General features: G+C 45.6%; 4 protein-coding genes across 6 annotated transcripts; 1 reads left to right on the plus strand and 3 right to left on the minus strand.

Annotated features, from left to right (window-relative positions):
• Nucleotides 1–145: 145 nt before the first annotated feature.
• On the minus strand, nt 146–10,699 carry LOC112897085 (ENHANCER OF AG-4 protein 2). 2 transcript variants are annotated; one of them, XM_025965283.1, is made up of 13 exons: nt 10,146–10,699; nt 9,969–10,045; nt 6,839–8,716; nt 6,258–6,723; nt 5,972–6,080; nt 5,764–5,876; nt 5,501–5,688; nt 3,491–4,193; nt 2,933–3,413; nt 2,758–2,853; nt 2,410–2,510; nt 2,125–2,274; nt 146–559 (listed from the first exon to the last, which is right to left on the minus strand). In XM_025965283.1, the coding sequence occupies exons 1-11, from the start codon at nt 10,257–10,259 to the stop codon at nt 2,440–2,442; spliced, it is 4,296 nt and encodes a 1,431-aa protein (XP_025821068.1). In that variant the 5' UTR covers nt 10,260–10,699; the 3' UTR covers nt 146–559; nt 2,125–2,274; nt 2,410–2,439. The 2 variants fall into 2 exon arrangements, with proteins under 2 accessions (XP_025821068.1, XP_025821067.1); XM_025965282.1 differs by having other exon boundaries at nt 205–559; nt 2,079–2,274.
• A 459-nt stretch (nt 10,700–11,158) lies between these two features.
• On the minus strand, nt 11,159–14,623 carry LOC112898499 (B3 domain-containing protein IDEF1-like). Of its 2 annotated transcripts, none has more exons than XM_025966836.1 (9): nt 14,167–14,623; nt 13,424–13,723; nt 12,890–13,035; nt 12,686–12,805; nt 12,454–12,543; nt 12,254–12,354; nt 11,967–12,013; nt 11,782–11,858; nt 11,159–11,578 (listed from the first exon to the last, which is right to left on the minus strand). In XM_025966836.1, the coding sequence occupies exons 1-9, from the start codon at nt 14,348–14,350 to the stop codon at nt 11,537–11,539; spliced, it is 1,107 nt and encodes a 368-aa protein (XP_025822621.1). In that variant the 5' UTR covers nt 14,351–14,623; the 3' UTR covers nt 11,159–11,536. The 2 variants fall into 2 exon arrangements, with proteins under 2 accessions (XP_025822621.1, XP_025822620.1); XM_025966835.1 differs by having other exon boundaries at nt 13,424–13,726; nt 14,164–14,619.
• A 710-nt stretch (nt 14,624–15,333) lies between these two features.
• LOC112897630 (high mobility group B protein 7-like) lies at nt 15,334–17,085 on the minus strand. Its single transcript, XM_025965976.1, has 7 exons — nt 16,847–17,085; nt 16,666–16,748; nt 16,443–16,569; nt 16,292–16,349; nt 16,153–16,197; nt 15,988–16,056; nt 15,334–15,870 (listed from the first exon to the last, which is right to left on the minus strand). Exons 1-7 carry the CDS (start codon nt 16,945–16,947, stop codon nt 15,697–15,699), a joined length of 657 nt encoding a protein of 218 aa, XP_025821761.1. The 5' UTR covers nt 16,948–17,085; the 3' UTR covers nt 15,334–15,696.
• Nucleotides 17,086–17,971: 886 nt separating this feature from the next.
• LOC112896432 lies at nt 17,972–18,440 on the plus strand. Its single transcript, XM_025964398.1, has one exon. It carries the CDS (start codon nt 17,972–17,974, stop codon nt 18,404–18,406), a length of 435 nt encoding a protein of 144 aa, XP_025820183.1. The 3' UTR covers nt 18,407–18,440.
• Nucleotides 18,441–18,515: the final 75 nt, after the last annotated feature.

An 18,515-nucleotide genomic window follows, 5' to 3' on the forward strand; every position in this document is an offset into this window, starting at 1 on the left:
AGGATAAACCGTCCTCTTCACAACTAGCAGGCATATCGTCAATCACATACAAACCATTGTTCAACACCAAACTAGCAGCAGCATCAGTCAACCTAAATGGCACGCGCACACCTACCATTCACCACCACAGCAGGCAGCACCAATCATCTCGCAAGACACCACCAAATGAACCGATTGTGCAATGCAAAAACACACACCATCACAGATACATACAAGAGCAACATCACTAAAGCTGCTCGTCTCATTGCTTTCTCTTCAAAGATGGCTTCGAAAAACCAAAGTGTCATTGCATCGCACTACATGCCTAACTACCTGTAGCCTTTCTTGCAATTATCCAAAATGGTTTCAGAACCCCCATTAGACATCCCCAGCTTGCGCCGAGGGACTACCATACATTGTGTTAGCAGCTGTACATATCTTTTTCTACAAAATCTACATTTTACCTCTTCAAACCAAAGCGTTTAGCTGGCTACAGAAGCTCCCCTCGACTCCATCCAAGTCACCAATATCCGCATCAACAAATCAAAACTTGTCTTCATTTCAGTAACATTCTTCAGACCTGTCACAACAACAAAAAGATTTAGTCAAACAAAATATCTTCAGACAATATCAGATCGTACTCCTACATGAAAATTTGCAGCACAGTGCAAGTAAAGCATCTAGTGGCACCCACAAGGGAAAAGAGAGAGGGAATATGACCTAGCGAAGCAGTTACCATATGCAAAAGCAAGAAAAATGTGCCTCTTCAAAAAAATGCATGCAATTGCAGCCATCTTGATATAAAACTGGAATAATTTATTGCTCAATAGCTGTAACCTTGGAACCAGTGGCTAGAGCAGCCAATAAGACAAATAGAAATAAATTAGCTTTGCCAGTGCAGTAAACATGAATGATGAGAGCAAAATATTTTTGACATCCAACATGCTCCTAGAGCTTGTCAGGTATTCTTCTCATAGCTGTCATGTGCAATTTGGCAAAAAAAAAAGGAAGAAGAAAACACGTTATTTTCTTATTTGAAACGGAAATGAGCAATGATGTGCAGCATTATAGCGATAGTAATGAGAGTTCAGAATTTAAGATACTATTACCCACTAATCAACGGAAGAAATGAACCACAAAACCCAAATAACAGACATGTGCTTCAAGAGAAAAATTGGCATAGGACAAAGGTCACCGGAGTAGGAATGACACACACGACAGTTTCTAAGCCTTTTTTTTTGTTATTGTTGTATTGTAAGGTCAATGTCCTGCAGTTATGATTCGCTTCGAAAACCAAAATACACACAATTACTTTCCATCAATATGTGTTCATGAGCTAAACAAAAACCTACTTTGCAGGCGTATAAGTTAGTACAACCTGTATTATTTTCAACAATCCTACGAATTCATCATAATGAGATATATCCCCTTATCATAATTATAAGTCAATTGCAAAAAAACATAATGTCGCTGTATTTATGTCTAAACAAACTTTACACCACCTTGCCTCCATGCGACTATTATTCTAATTTACTTAATAAAATCTAGTTAGATAGGAAATCTAATTTTTTGGAAAAATAAAAGGAATCTGTGTTCCTATATGTATTACTGTGAAAAGTGTGAATCAGCATACAACTCTATCAGTCAGTCTTCGGACACACAAAAAAACTAGAGCTCCTAAATATTGTCATAAACTCCACTGCTCAAACAAACCCAAAACTAATTTCTTACTAAACTACGCGCCTATAATTACTGAGAGCACAATTCAAGTCTAAACAGCAAACAGACAGCAGTTACTAAAAAGAGTAAGGTGTTGAGGCTTTCATTATAGTTAGATGTGCTTCGCTAATTGAAATTTGGAAGTGTTGCAAAGTGAGCACAACAGTACAAGAAAAATGAGGCGCAGAAAAATAACAGACACCACGATGAAACGCTATGAAATATATAGATTTAAGTTCCCAATATTTACTACCAGACCCTCAGTTTATAACTAGCGCGCTTCTAAGCAAGATACAATAAAAACAGTTTGCAGTCCTGATCCATACTCGAAGCAACATCTAAGAAACCGAACATTTGTGTCATGTGAAACATGAGCTTACACTAAGCAAGATTAGTCTGCTGGATGTTGTTGTCAAGACTAGTTACATTGTAAATGTCCTTTCCAAATACTATGGCAGATCTCATCGTTACACCCCAGGCAAGTGCATCTCCATCACAAAACAGACTAAACAAAACCAGCACTTGTTGCACTCAATTCAAATTGCATCCAGTTCCCCGAACTTCACATGTCAAAACCTGCATAAGAGCAATAATTTGAGAAAAGTTGAGGCCATGAGTGAGCAGATAGATGAGAGAATCTAAGACAGATCTACAGGAAAGAAAACTCAGGGGAAACTATAAAGCAGCAAAGAGCAAAAGAGAAAAGAGTACCTCAAGCAAGGAGTTCAGTTTACAACTTTATCAAGAAGGCCTCCAGCAATTAAGTGTGTGGATATCAGAACTGGCTGGTAGCATCTGAGGAACAACATGGCCTGTCAAAAGAAAAATAGAAAGAAAAGGCTTCAAAAAAGAAAACCACAAGGAAACAAATAGACGCCATCCAACAGAGCTGTTTCTTTCCCTAAAGTTAAAAAGGAATAATTGACAAGCTACCATTAAAGAACATTGGACTTCAAGGGGTCTGATTCTTAGTGGATTTTATAAAAATTTCATTCAAGAAAATTCATATGAAAACATAGCCCTTGAGGTGCAACCATAAACTCTTAAGAAACCAAAGACCTGGTAGTGGTGCTCCAGATGGCAAATGGTTTAGAGCAGTATGTTGATGATTCATAGGATTCATTGAAGATCTGTCAATGTTCGACCTTGAATATCCTACATGAGAATTTTACTATTAGTACTGGTCTAAAAGCTGATTCAAAATAACACTTGCAAAGCTTATGGGAGAATATACCATCCTGCACAAATGACCCTTCTGAGCAAGATAGTGCTCTGGCACCTGCCAGCCAATTATTATGCTGGTCATCTGGACTGAAGTTACCAGATGCCATCCGCCAATGCTCTTCAGATGGATAATGACTCTGACTGTTTGGAAAGGACTGCACAATATAAGGATTGCGCGGAGGTGGTACAGCTTGTTGAGCCAAGGGATTCATGTGTGCGATACGAGAGTGTGAATGAACTGGTGGGGTTTGCGCAGATGGAAAGGCACTGAAATTCCCTTGCTGAAAAGGTACACCAGTTGGCCGAAACTGGTAATTACCATTAGACGTTTGTGGTGCCATAAACACGTTATTGTTTCCGTACTCTGCTGGCATTGAAGGTACAAAATTAACCGCAGTTTGTCCATTGGCTGATCCACCAGGAATGAAGTTTGTTGTATTTCCAATAGCTTGAATTGATGTATTTCCTGTCATCTGGGTCAATTGGTTACCCTGCAGCACAAGTCTTTTTTTTTATTATATAACCAAGAACAAATCATGATATGCACGTAAGTTAGGAAAATTATTACATTGGGTGTCCTGAAGTACTCTGGAGCTGGAGGCTGATAACCTAATGATGATGGAGATGAAGGAACAGGCGGCAGAATAGAAGGAAGAGGTGGGGCCTGGGTTGGCGGACGTGGTGGAGCAGGCTGAGGAGGTGGTCCAGAAGGCAGCGGGGGAGGTGGTGGTGGAGGTGGTGAAGCCGGCGAAAGTGGAAGCGGTGGCGGCGGAGGTGGTGTAGCAGGAGGCGGTGAAGGAGGCAAAGGAGGTGGAGGAGGTGGTGAATCGGATGGAAGCGGTGGAGGAGGTGATGAACCTGATGGAAGCGGTGGAGGGGGTGGTGAATCTGATGGAAGAGGTGGAGGAGGTGGTGAATCTGATGGAAGCGGTGGAGGGCCATCAGGCAGAGGGGGAAGCTCATTCTGATCGATCAATGCCTGCTCTGAACCAGGCTCTTGTCTAGAGTCATGTTCAATAAGGATAGCACCATCAGTATGTTGCTTATTGCCTTCCAAAGCACCTTCCATAGCAGCAACAGTAGTTACATTCTCTGGTCTAATAATGTGCTCCTCAACAGAGGCTGGAGCAATAGTATCTTCAGTTTCTCGTATGTTATCACTTTCAACAGGCTGCGAAATAAATGGTGATAATCCATTATTTCGAGGGAAGTCTTCATCATCTTCAAAGACTTTTGATGATAAAATTCCAGAAAGCTCAAAAGTTGCATTGCTGAGAACAGAATAAACCAAAAGGCATGTCAGTAATCTCAATAGTGAGTTGGATAGAGAGAATATAACATATATACATGCACTAAAATATTGGGGAATTCTGCTTCATAAGCACAACAAAAATCCAAAAGATCATCGAGGAAGCAGAAAACTTCCAATGTGCAAGTTAATTCATTTATTCAAATTTCAAAACATGTCCTTACTTCCTACCAGCATGTTCACTGAGATTCGTATTGAAGTCAACAAAGTTTGCAATATCACACCCCAGCCTGGTGAAGGTTCTCTCTTAGCACAAAGAGTATTTTGGAAATCCTACTAGCACAGCTTAATGTGGTCACATTACCATAGCATACTCTAGGCTCCACAATACTAACATAACAATCGTACTCTATGATAAACAAATAAAGCCATGCATACATGGGAAAGGTAATGGGGCTGCTGTGCTTCTAGACTTCTTAAACTAAAAGGAGAGAACATCTAACTCATGTCCAGTGCAGCTGTATCACATATGGTATTTTCAAATATGGGCCCAACATGCTTGTTACTATCCAGCATATACTAACCAACGAAACCTAAAATGCAATCCAAGGATATGGATAAACATCAAATTTTTAAGTTGCCATATATTATATTAATCTTATAAGCAAAATGACATAAATTTAAAAGGAAAAAGTCCATTTTACTTCCCTCAACAATTCACTTTGTCCACTTAACACTCTAAACAAAATTTAGGCTCAAGCTACTACCCCAAACTATTTCAATTGGTCCAATCTACCCCCTAATGATATTTCTCTTTTTTATTTCTCCGCTTACAAGTGGAATTTGAACTTTAAATTTTGCAATGTAATTTATAATATGATGCCCTATGCTAGAAAAATACATTATAATTTTTTATAAAAAATTTTCATGCAGAATTGTATTTTTGTGATAAATTTCGTATTAAATGTTTCCAAATTATGAAAATAACCATGAAAAATTGTTAATGTATTTTTTAACATATGACATCATGTTCTCTATCCACTCATAAAATTTGAACTTAAAATTCAATTCATACGTGGAGAAACAAAAAAGAGAAATATCATTAGAGGGTAGATTGGACTAATTGGAATTGTTGGGGGAGTAAATTGAGCCTAAATTTTGCTTAGAGGGTTAAGCGGACAAAGTGAATTGTTGAAGGGAGTAAAATGAACTTTTTCCAATTTAAAATATTGAGTCAATGAATCTACTAGAACTTACATCTCAAGCTACAAAAATAAAAATAGTCAAATGAGGTATAGAACTAGTAAATGGAACATCAGGTCACACTACCTTCCATACTCATCAACAAGCATGTCATCCATCTCCCTAATAGGATCATCTACAGAGCGTTCAGCACGGGATGGTCGCTTCAGCATAAAACTAGTGCTAGTATCATCATTTGGCACCTCGATATCACCCATGTACTTTCGGAGTATTTCTTCTGGCATAATCTTTCTCTCAAGCCACAATCTTAAAACCTACAAAACCCGGTAGCAAAAAAAAAGTGACCTACTGTTAAGAAGAACAATCAGAATCAGTAGTAACGTCAATACTTTGAGGCACTGGCGCCGGTTTTCACGAGCACTAGATCCAGGTGGAGCAGCAGCACCCAAAAGACGAGGCAACGAAGCTTGAACAGTGGGAACATATGAAGCCCCAGCAACGCCTAAACATTTCAAAATTCAGATAAAAAGAAAAAGAATAACTTTGGGGCATCAGATAGCTCTGAGAGCAGGATTAATGTAATAAAAACAAATTTACCTCTCTGAGAATGAGAACACTGCGTTATAGAATCCACAAGAAAAAGGAGGTCAATTCTGCGATGCAAATTAGGCTCGCTCTCCAATTTCTGTACGAGAAGCTCTACAATCTGGATTAGAAATAATAAGGATAGTGAACTAATGATGAAACAATAATGCAGATAGCATGCGTGTTTGTAAGCATGTCAGATTCAAAAATATTCGTGCGTGTGGATGTGTATGCGCATGCACGCGCGCGCGTGTGTGTTTGTGAGTGAGTGAGTGAGTGAGTGAGTGAGAGAGAGAACCTCTCCAGCAATGCCATATTTAGAGCACTCAATTGCATGGCGTGTTGCACGTCCTATACTATCCTTTGTCCTTGATAGTGTCTCTATCATTCCCTCCAAAGCATCACGAGCAATCGCTGCATCAGTACCACCGCTAGGTGAACCGCTGGCCTGCCTAGATTTGGGACTCTTTCCATGCTCATGGTCAAGCTCCATTGGGCTTTTCAGAACAATACGTTGACCAGGACTCTCAGGAAGAGCAATTCTGGGTGGGGATGGAATGCGAAAAACAGGACTAGGGCTTAGTCCTGGCAAACCATATGGTGTTGAGGTACTACCAACATTATCAGTCAAAGACCCATCAAACTTTCCATGAGTAGACGCCATAAGGTTTCTCCTTGCTTGGGCAGCTGCAATAAGATGTTTCATTGACTTGACCGAGTCAGGGTTAGGTTCAGAAGAAGCTGCTTTATCAACAGAAATGGATCTGCAAAAGAGAAAACCACAAACTATCAACAATGTGCACAGCTAAACTTTTTGAACGCAAATATTTAAGTATCAGAAAAAAAAAGTTGGTCAGTTCAAAATGCAAAGCAGTATACCTTTCCTCTTTCAAGTGATCACGCTTCCCAGCCCGTTCAGCTGACACAGTCACAGTGGTGCTCACCTTATGCTCAACAGCCTGTGCCCCAGGCTTCAATTTTGCCTTCGTGTCTTCCGATTTAGAAAGCAAGGAGTTCTTTTCTGAGGCAGGATAGTTTCGAGAATGGGAGTTCCCAGATGTTAGGTGCAACTGTTTAGAAGAACTATGAAGTTTCTTCACCTCAGAGGATGTAGGCATTTTTACTTGACTAGAGGATTTGCGATCAAGCAGGTTCATTTTGTTACCCATGCCAGCAGAAGTATCAGCTGACCCTGTGAGTGATCTTCTCCCCATTACCTGTTGTCTGGCATGCATTTTATCCTGATTCGGTGAAGAACAAACTAGCTCATGCTTCGCAGGTGACATCCCAGAACCTTTTGATTTCTCTTCTCTTGCAGGGCCTGATTTTTTTAAAGAAGCATTGCCAACATGAGATGAAAATTTTCCCCGACTACCTGCCTTTTCAGCTGGGACTATATGTGTAGAGATAGATTTGGCCGAAGTTCTGTGAAGTGGTGTTCTCTGTCCTTCATCCTCGTCATCATCAAAGCGACACGCTCTTCTCTTGGGTTTGGCCAATTGCCTATCAACACGTGAGGCACCCTCCTTCATGCTTGAACCCTTTTTAGCAGAATCAGCGATAGTTGACTGAGTTGCAGAACAAGATGCTGGTTCCAAAACCTCAGAATGAAGCCTTGATACGGGTGATACAACACTATCTGATCTCCGTGCCCTATCATCACTGATACTAGTCTTAGGAATCGTGTTTTTTCCTGTTTCTACAGCGGTAGATCTCTCATGTTTCATAGCATTATGCTTTTCATAATTAATGCTTAACTTCGCCTCACTCTTGGCAACTGTCTTATCTGTTTCACCAGCCTTGTCCATAAGTCTTGGCTTTTTTGCCGGACGTATATCAGTATTACTGTCCGTCTTGCGTTGGCCACCACCAGGCAGAGACTTCTTATCGGAAGAAAACCCACCAGATGATTTTCCAGTCAACTCCTTATCAGGCTTGCCATGCACAATTTTATTATGGTCCCTTTTCTCTGAACCAGTGGCAAGTGATTGTTTTGCTGTGATTTTTGACTTCTTAAATTCTCTGCTCTCTTTGTCAGCCGTCATGTTTAATACATCGGATGCAACCTCTGTAGCAGTCCTTCCAGTAGAACTACCAATATCAGCACGCTTATTTTCCTTCTTTTCAGCATTCCTCAACAGCTTGTTGGCTTTAGATTTCATTGGCACTTCAAGGGCGCAAACTACCTCCAAGTTAGGGTCCAGAACAAAACCTTCTGGTGGACGGCTCTCATTTTCAATTTTAACCTCTTCAGTCTCCCTTTCTGCACGCACAGAAGTTGGTGAATGCTCCTGTTCTAGGTACATGTCAAGTGCAGACTTGGATGCAACCGGCTTTTTTGTCTTCGGATGCTCAGGATCCTGTAGTGAAGATGTTTTGTTTTGAGACACTGCTAAAGAATGATCCCCTATTTCATGACCACCATCTTTCATGTCCTCCTCAGTACCTGAGCCTTGCCCTGAAGCATTCGAGTCATCAGTAGGGCTATCACTCTCCATTCGGTCCAACCCTGGAGTCTCACCATCGACAGGTGACTTCGCAAGGTGCTCTGTAGTCTTTTCACTCTGATCAAGCAATGCTCCACTTGCAGCTTCAGATGATTTTGGCAGCTCACTATATGCCTTGCAGATCTGCTCTACGGCATCATTATAAGCTTGGACATATTTTCTTTGCACTTTAATATTTGGAGCTCGATCTAACAGATCATTCTTTGTCTTCTCCGTAAATTCCTGAAGATCTGCCAGTGGTACAAAAGCACTGCAGGATGATATTTGTTCATTAGCAACCAAGTAATCATAGCAAGGAAACAGACAGCAAAGGCAACAAACTAACACCAAACCATGTGGCTATCACAGCAAGGAAAAGGTAGAAAAGCAACATTATCAGAATATATCTATTAAGTATAACTTGGCAAACAGCTAAACGAACAGCAAGTTAAAAAATTTAAGCAATCTCTGTCAGGCTTTAACAGGAGCAAGCTACGAAGAAATAAAACCTATTATTGGTTTGTTAGTTCTGCAAAACGTAGGCCGTAGGAGTTGTCCAGAACATTGTACGGACTCAGTAAGCAAAATAAGAGGCTTAAAGCAACAAAGTGAGGATATTTCAGGAAGCAATTTCTAGTAATAAATGCTTCCATCTCTCAACCTAGTTAAAAAAAAAAACATGCCTAGGGACTGGCCATGCAAACAGCAGCAAGTAACCTAACATCCACAATGGAGCTAGGAATTGCACGAGCTTTTACACTATAAAAATAAGTGAAACTAGTCAGATAAGGTAAATGTGGAGGTCGGTTGGTTAGAATTGGAATCCACAAGTTTTGAGATGCAAGTTAAATATTTACATAGGCAATAGGCAATCCAAACATGAGAATAGTCAGGACTACAACTCCACTTCTCTAGATTTGCATTCTTTCTTTAATAAGTTGACTTATGAAAGCCATTTTGCAAAAAAAGAGAGAAACTGAAGGATTATGTTCTCCCTAGAACTGCAAAATACATAACTAGCTAACAAGTACTTCCACACACAGAGATATGGGAGGCACGTGGAAATTGTAATTTTGACAGGTAGGATAAAAAATTTCAGGCGGTAAACATCTACTCCCTTGTCGTGACCTGAAACCGTCTAGTTGTCTGAGCTAAACGACACTAGTAAGAAACTGCACGCTCAACGTGATCTATTGCATGGCAAAAGACCTTTTAATCTCCATGCGGCATATGTACCCAACAGCAAACTGGGAATGTAGGTTTGCCGCGTGTTAAACATGCAGTAGTAAATATAAATGGAAGTAGAAAAGTAAAAGGCTGCCCCTGCAATCATACAGGTCAGACGACCAGGCTTGGTTATTAAACAAGTAGCAAGCAACCGTCCTAGAGTGGCATTGTTAGACGATTTGTATACTAAGCATGCGTGTTGGGCACGCATGACCCAATAAGGAATGAATTGATGAGTTGCAGGAATGGCGGTTGCAATAACGGGAAAAAAACGGTTTGCAGGGTAAAGAACTTACATCTCTCTGGTGCCATAGAAGTAGACGAAGAACTTGCGCGGCGTTGGCGTCTGGTCCCAGTCCTCAGGCCTGCTGATCTGCAGGGACGGGAATGGAGAGCGTTAGTTGAGCCGAGGCAGGAGGGATAAGGTGTTGGCAACCCTAAGCAGAAGCAATGGAGAGAAGAGGGAAGCTTACCTTGGCTGGCCAGGCCGGGTATCCCTTGATCTTGGCGAGGACGAGGTCGCCGAGTTGGGGTTCCCTGGTCCACTTGCGGCCCTGCTTGGCGCCGCGCCTACCGCCGGGAGGCATTGGCGGCGGGGGCGGCGGAGGAGGAGGACGCCCCTCCCCCCAGCGTCGAACCCTAACCTAAGCCTAGCAGCAGAGAGCGGCGGGGGGGCGGAGCGAGGAGGCGGCCCCACCCTAGGGTGGGAAGCCTCGCGGGTCGGAACCCACCCCAAGCACCCGCAACCCTAGGGTCGGAAAGGGGCGGGCGAGGCGCGGGTGGCGATGGAATCGGCGGGCGGATTGCGTGCGATCCCCTCCGCTTCTTAGGAGGTGCTGCTTGGAATCGCCTTTGGGTGGGGGATGGGGTTGGGGATGCTGCTGCTGCTGCGCGGCGGCTGCTGCTTCTTCTTCCTCCTCGCGTCGCGGCGTCTCCTCCTCCTTCCCTGCCTCCCAGTCCCTCCCTCCCCCTCGGCGCTGCGGATGCGGCTCTACTGTTGTGCGGCTGCGATGTGGTCCCCCCTTCCCTTCGCTTCCTGGGCTTCGGCCGTGCCGTGCCCAGGTCGGAGATTACCAGCATCAGCACCGCCACCAGCCGCCCGATCTGCATCGCACGGTTGCGACACATTGCTCGAGCCAGCACGGACTGCTCGTTTATTAAGCTTGTAAGCCAACACATGCAAATCAGCAAAGGCATCATCAATTTCATACAATCGACCAAAACATAGCAAGATCGGATCAAAGCCAAAAAAAGGGCTGAAGGATTTGGATTTGGCAAAACGGATGAAGCAAGTGCAAAGATCCATCAGATACTCGGAACTTGGCGAGGACGAAGGCTTTGTGCGGTCGTGCTCCTCGTTGTTTATGTTTTGTCGTCCTTCTGTGGTAACCTTCAATGTTTTTTTTTGCTTATGTTTGGATCCGTGAACTGTCCGCGGAATCCAAATTTGGGTAATACAATGCCTTAGAGGAGTTGCACCAGAATATGCATAAGTTCCAGACCAATTCCTTTATCTTATAGGTCCAAAATATTTACAAGAAAAAAGTACTGCGAATGTTGTTCAGAATGCAATGCAGAACTCGAGCATCCAAATACAACCGAATTAGAAGGGAAACAAAATGCAAACTACTTGTCCTGCTCAGATGTAGGCTCGTTGGCAGCACTTTCAATGTTCTCCCAAAATTTCTCTCCTCTCCATCCACCAGGAGTCAATAAGTCAGATTCGTGATTCTCTCTTTTCAATCTCATCCATTGTGATGGTAACCCAGTCATGAAAGTTGACAATGCCTTCAGTTGTGAACTTATGGTGAATTCATATCCTCAAAGCCATCTTTGACGCTGCTACACCCACATCAAGCTGGGTTTAGGGGTTTGTCTGCTGAATGGCCTTCTCCGCACGGATAATCTTTACACAAACACAAAGGTGAAAATGAGACATCAACAAAATATATCAAACTGGCAATTTAATCTAAGTACCTCATGAGCATAGGTTTATGCAACCAGAAATTTTGTTCTAGCTTTACATATTTTAGTGAGCTATATCACACACAATAACTGAATTTAAGGTTATGATTGCTATACGATCGCAGGGACTAAGAATTTGCATACAAATTTGCCGGGCACGGAGTTCTTGTAGATTATGAGCGCATCCCCTGCCTGGAGACCATGTGTCTTCACAAATTCACCTGACAGAGAGAATTGAAATGGTTCAATCTATCAATTTCTGGATAGCCAGTAGCCCGCTAAGCATTTGAAACTGTATCCAAATTCCACACTGAAGCTGTGAAGCATACCTGCAGCTTCCAGAATATACATTCTGCTTTTGTTGTTTGGCCAGAATCTGGAATGGCATAGAGTAAGTACCAGGACGCATTTTAATTTAGCAACATGAAGGTGCATCAATTTTTGCATACTGTGCCTATTATGATGCAATGAACCTAGAATTCTGTGCCAACTGCTTTTCCTGACCTCCAAATTTAAGAACATGAACCGATTTATACAATGCCTTCAACTTCCCAGCTTTTGTCAGGAAAGAAGTTATGATCTCTGGGTAAGATGCGGCATCTCAAAGATATCATACCTATACTTAAATTTCCATGTAACAGGAAGCACCATGTCATCCATCTGCAGTATCAGAGGATCACCTTGCACCAACGGTGGAAGACTAGCCTCAGCATCCTTCTGCAAAAGATTAAGACAGTAACATCATGCGGCATAGTTGACAGTGCCATAATTCTCCCAGAATACAAAGGACAGATAATTTAAAGCGACGGAATATACCTTGGGAAGCACAATTCGCCCAACATTTGCAACATCGCTCTTTGTCAACTCTTTGCGCAAAACAACTTGGTACTCTCCAGAGTTGAACTTCTGAAAGGCATATGTGTCCCATACGCACAGTGGCACAAGAAGGAAAATAACTCGTTAATTGCGGGACAAGTATTCTTTTCTGGTAACATACATACCACATGCAGATTCGGCACAAGAGAAGAATACGTATCACGTCACTCACCGTGGTGCAGCTTTCATGACTAGGCTTTGACTCAGGAAGAGTGGCAGCTGTGTCACGATGGACTTCATCACTGTTCATAGTGTCCATTTCGTCACTGTTTCTAACTACTGTAGGCAAATCCTGCGTGTCAAGCAGCAGTAAAAAATAAGGCAGGGTCATGAAAATAATGAAGTTTGTCATAACCACGAAGGTTGATATCGTTACCTCTGAATTCTCAGCTTCTTTGGCAGGTAAAGATCCTTCCATGGGAGACATGTGGGCGCATATGTTTGGTCCAAGGGACATAGTAGTGAAAGAGTCAAACCCAAGGCTGGATGCAGAACCTGCTGTTTCCATGGAATATGTAGAACCTAGTTGAGGTGGCATCGTGAAAGTGTCAGATTGGTTCTGCATTAGGGGGTAAGAATCCGGATATGCTAACCATTGGAACACACCATTAGTTTGGCCCATACTTAGAGGAATGCAGAATTCATAGTTATGGTTAATGGCGGTGGATTCTAATACATGTATCCATCGCAGAACCACCAAAAAAAATAATATACGGTATAGAAGTAAAGTTCCAACCTACATGGTTGTGATAGTCAGAAGGATATTGACATAAACAGAAGAAAGGAAAACAAAATTAGTCACTGCAGCGAGCTATGCCTAATTATCTATGTCTGTGAGGTTGAAAGGAACGAAAGCATATGGTTGGTCTAGCTTTTTTTTTTTGTTCCCGAAAATGAAAGGATTGCATACCTGAATCCTTGTCCGGCGGGATGTGAGTATGGCGCAGTGGGTGCAGGTTCTCCTCATGCGGTGCGGGATAAGAAGAGTAGGGCATCGCATTCTTGTTAAGCATGTAATGGGACCATAGCGTGTAAGACTGGGAGAGGTTGTACGGGAAGGGTGGTGCGTTGGTGGTAGCAGGGGCGGGCTGCGCGGAAACGGACGCGAAGGCACTGCTGGAAGCGCTCCAATCGGCAAAACCTCTTGAATGCTGAGAGTGGGGAGCAGCATTGTGGGTGGAGGCGGCTGTATCAGCTGCTGGCCCTGGCCCTGCAAATATGTATGTACATAGGTAGGGGTGAGAAAGTAGCAAGAAGAAATAGAACCATTGCTGAAGGCACACATTACATGGTAGATTGAGCAAGCGATGGAATTAATTCGGTGGAGTAGGCTTGAAATTTGAGAGGGAAGGTTGCTTGCTGCTACTGCTAGTAGGGGTGGGTTCGCATCGCAGGTTCATTTCTACTACAAGCCAATAGTACAATACAATACAATACTAATCGGTTGTCCTCCCCCGAATAAAAAAAATTAATTTTATATATAGATGAGTAGAGTGGTTTTGGTGGTGTAGAATGCAAGAGAGATGGATTAAGCAGCAGTGTGTACGTAGCCCGCGGAATTGGTGCCCTAATCCTTCCATCCCCATCCGGCATCCGGCGGGGAAGGAGAATGCGGAGGCGGCGGAGAAGAGATGGAGAGAAGGAGAGACTGACCGGCGGCGGGTGCTCCTGCTCCCTGCCCTCCTTGCGGTGCGTGGTGGAGCGGGACGTGGAAGGGGAGGGGAAAGGCGTGCAAGCCCTGGTTGGGGTTCTGCACCGCGGCGAGGAGCGCCTGGTAGTGGTACGGGTGGTGGGGGTGGGCGCCCCCGTCGCCGTCGGGACCCCCCATCTGCCCCATTCCTGCGATGCGTCGAAGGGGGAAGGAGCCGCCGCCGCCGCCGCGGGCGAGGGTGGGAAGGGAAATGGATGGGTGGATGGATGGGTGGGTGGATGGATGTGGTCGCCCGCTTGAGGCCAGCTGCAGTCACGAGATGAGCTGCTGCCTGCCTGCCTCTGCCCGCTCCGACCCCCTCTCCTCGTCTCTCCTCGCCACGGTGGGAGGGCAGGGGAGGGGATTTTGTTTCGGAAGGAAGGGCTCTCTGCCTCGGCCTGCTCTCTCTCTCTCTCTCTCTCTCTCTCTCTCTCTACCGCGCCGCGCCGCGCCGCACCCACCTGCTGTGCCTGTGCTGCAGTGCAGAGGGCAGCAGGACCCGGGGGGCACGGCACGGCAGTGCCTTTCCCTGTCTTTCTCTACAGAGTACGAGACTACACCAGGCCACAACTACAATACGATACGGCTCTACAGCTGCAAGGGAACACACAAGTTAAGCAAGCACTTTGTTCACCATCAGAGAGCCAGTCCATCCTCAGCATTTATTTACCTCTCACTTGATTGATTGGGACTGGGACCCAAATCCTCTTACTGTCCTAGTACTAAATAAACAGAATTCAGATTTGCTCTCCTGTCATTATTATGAGTAACAACATATAAGTAGTACTCCAACTAGGAACACAAAAACTGTTGAAATGCTTCCATTGTTTTTTACACACTGGTAATATGCAAGGGAAACGGGAAGGCCCGTTTTTCCCAAATCCCAACGTCATCTTCGTAGTACAACACTATCTGCTACAAACACATTTCCTACCCTATCTACCTGCTATTCACTACTCTACCGGTGCTCCTGCCTGCGTGATTTTAGCAGCAGCATCAAGTGCTGCTTCATAGCAGATGGTGTTGACGGGATGAGCATGAGCTCCTTTCAGGGAGCAACACCAGTGGATGTTAGACTTCTCAGAATGCTTGTGCTTAAAATGTTTGGTTTGCTGCATGCTAATGCGATGTAACTACATGGAAGAGTGGTGCCGAATATTTTGAATTTATCAGTATCCATAACCAAAGCAGCATGCACCATCACCTGCAATCTACCACAACCACTGCTCAGGGAGGGATACAATCTCAGCCAAGCCGTGAATGGGATGGGATGGGATGGGAACTAGATAGAGCACATCATAATTCATTCATGTGCCAACATTAGCCAGCACTGACTGCAAGCTACCCAAACGAAAATGCCATCCTCATCACTAGTGAATAGCGGTGGTGGCATGCTACGACTACAATCCAGCTCCCGTCCCTCTCGAATCAAACAAGCCACGATCTAGCACATCTGCCTGCCATTTACAGAAAAGAGCAGGTCGCTCTTCCATCTACATGTCATCATCCAGCTCGTTCTTCTCAGCCTCATCTCCCTGCCCACCCGCCTCGCCATCCTCATCATCATCGACCTTGCGGCGGCGCCTCTTCACCGGCTGATCCACCTCCTGGCCCCCCTCCGTGTCATCTGCCTTGGCTTTCTCGGCAGCAGCAGCGACATTGTTCTCCTGCATCACAAATCGACCAGATCTGTCAGTGGTCTGCGTTGCCTCCTCATTTATGCTGCTGTACATGTACCAGCAAAGCAAGCAGGAACATGGGAATGAATGCCAGCAGGGACTTACACCACTGCCCTCGCCATTCTCAGCAAGAGCCTTGAGCTCGGCAGCCTTGTCAATGTAGGGCTTCTTCTCCTGATGGCACATAAATAAGCAAGAAAGGATCATGAGCAAGAGTTGAAGTAAAGAAAAGCAAGGAGTCGAAAAGTAAAGAAATAGGGTGGTACGGACTTGGTCGGTCATGGACTTCCACTTCTCCCCTCCTTCCTTGGCAACCTGCAATGGATTGATTCATCCATCCAATCAGTGTGAGAATTCATAACAAGGTTAGCAACCAACAATAACGAGCACATGACAAAGAGGCACGTACGGTGGCGACATTCTTGTTGTCAGGATTGGCGGCCTTGAACTCCTTCCTGAAGTCGTCCCTGGAATGGAACATGGGAGTCACTCATGAGGGGATTGCGAATGATTGGTGTGAGTTGAGAGCGCATTGTCCGTAAGATGAGTGACAGACATACATGAAGAGGAAGAAGGCGGTGGGCGTGCGCTTGCGCTTGGGGTCCTTGCTGGCGGCGGCGGCGGTCTTGGAGGGCTTCTTGCGCTCAGGCTTGGTGACCTCGACGGTCTTCTCGACCACCTGCGCCTCTGAGGAAGAAAAATCGAAAATCTTAGCGGCAGCCTGGGTGGGTAGGCAGGTAGGAATCGGCTGAAGAAAGCAAGGAAGTGAAGAGAGTCGCTGACCAAGCGTCATCCTGATCTTGGCGTCGAGGCTGCAGCTGTGCATGTCGATGAGGACGATGGGGACGTCCTTGTTGCAGGCCTCGCTGGCATTTGGTTGGGGGCGTCAGTTTCAGCTCCAAATAAACGAAGAGGGGCAGCAGCAGCAAGGGAAGGGACGATGGGGATTGGAGAGCAGCCTTACCATCTGGTGAATGCGCTGCCGTCCCTGGAGCGCTTGAGGACGGTGGCCTCGACGCGCTTCCTGGTGCGCGCGGCGTTGCCGGTGGACTTGCCCCCCGCCATGGATGGGATCTGCCGCTGCTGCTGCTTGGTTGGAGGTTGGAGATTGGAGATCGAGAGAGAGGAGAGGTCTGGCCGTGAAGGAAGGGGGGATGCGATTCGATCGGATCCGGAGGGAGATTAATAGAGGAGGCGGAGGCGGGAACCGGCGGGCAAATGCCAAAGTGGCGGCGGCGGCGGCAAAGGAAACCAAAGGAAATGGAAGCAGCAGCGGGCGCGCGGGAGGGGAGGCGCCGCTTCGTCTGATCTGGGCCCTCCGAGTGCGAGCGGACGGCCCAGATGAGAGGAGAGACAAAGCTCGCTTCCTTGGTTGGCGCCAAACCAAATCCCCGCTTCCCTTCCCGCCGCCGCCGCCCGCCGCTCTGCTTTTCAATTCGGAGGCGAGGCTCCGCGCCTCCGCTCCCGCAGGGCAGGCTATTTAATTTAATTTAATTTAATTTGTTTCTCGACGGGGCCTGCCAATGATAGATATATCGACGATGGGAGCAGATTATTATTATACATGGAAAAAAAGATGAAAGAATGATACACATCGTTTCTATTTTAGCCTTTCAATTTAATCAAACTTTTCGATAGCTTAAAGAGACAAGAAAAATATTAGAAATCGATAGACCTGTGAGTCCGGTCTGACACCCCGAGCACGATCGCCTCTTCATGCAGGCACGTCAGGTACCACTGAAACTAGAATTTCGAGCACCCATGCTTCTTCGGTACACTGCGTCCTGCGTGCTGGTTCCGGTCTTGAGCGAGCGAAACTCCAAACTCGAACTGGTTTTGTTGATTTAGTTTCTTGGTCGATCTATGTGACCTGCCTTTGGACGAATCCACAACTGCGGCTACTCATGCCCCTGCCATTGCTCACCAAACCATATATGCGCACACAACACGGCATGCCCGGATTGGATTGGTGAGCGATCGAGTAGTTGCAGCACGCTCGATCCATGCCTCTTCTCTTCTTTCTATTTAATATATATACGACTAGCTAGGTACAGTTGCTCTGTTGTGCTAGCTATAGAGAGAGAGCCCGATGGCTTGCTCCCGCTGCCGGCTCGCCGAGGCCGCCACGCTGCTCGTCATCCTCCTGGCCGCCGGCGGGGCAGCATCGGCGGCCGAGCTGGCGGAGGAGAGTAACAAGGCCATCGCGGCGGCGTTGCCCGCCCGGAAGCAGGAGGACGTCGCCGTCGCCACCACCAACACCAGCACCGGTGGCGGCTCTGGACCCTCCTCATCGCCGTCGTCACCCTCTCCGGGAGCGGGAGGAGGAGAGAAGAAGGAGAGCAAGGGGGACAACAATGGCAGCAACGGGAACAAGGAGAAGGAAAAGGTCAAGAAGTGCGTGACAAGCAAGGACTGCCACCTGAAGCGCCTGGTGTGCGCCAAGAAGTGCACCATGGCCGCGCACAAGAAATGCGCCGCCAAGTGCTCCCGCTCCTGCACCGGCGGCCTCCCCATCTGCACCTAGCTACCTACCTGCCTGCTTCTTTCTTGCCTCATCATCAGACTATATATATGGAGTATATTAGATACCTTAACCAAGAATAAGCTGGACGGAGTAGCTGATTAGGTAGCTC

Source organism: Panicum hallii, chromosome 6 (assembly GCF_002211085.1).
Source record: "Panicum hallii strain FIL2 chromosome 6, PHallii_v3.1, whole genome shotgun sequence".
In the NCBI taxonomy this organism is placed as follows: Eukaryota; Viridiplantae; Streptophyta; class Magnoliopsida; order Poales; family Poaceae; genus Panicum; species Panicum hallii.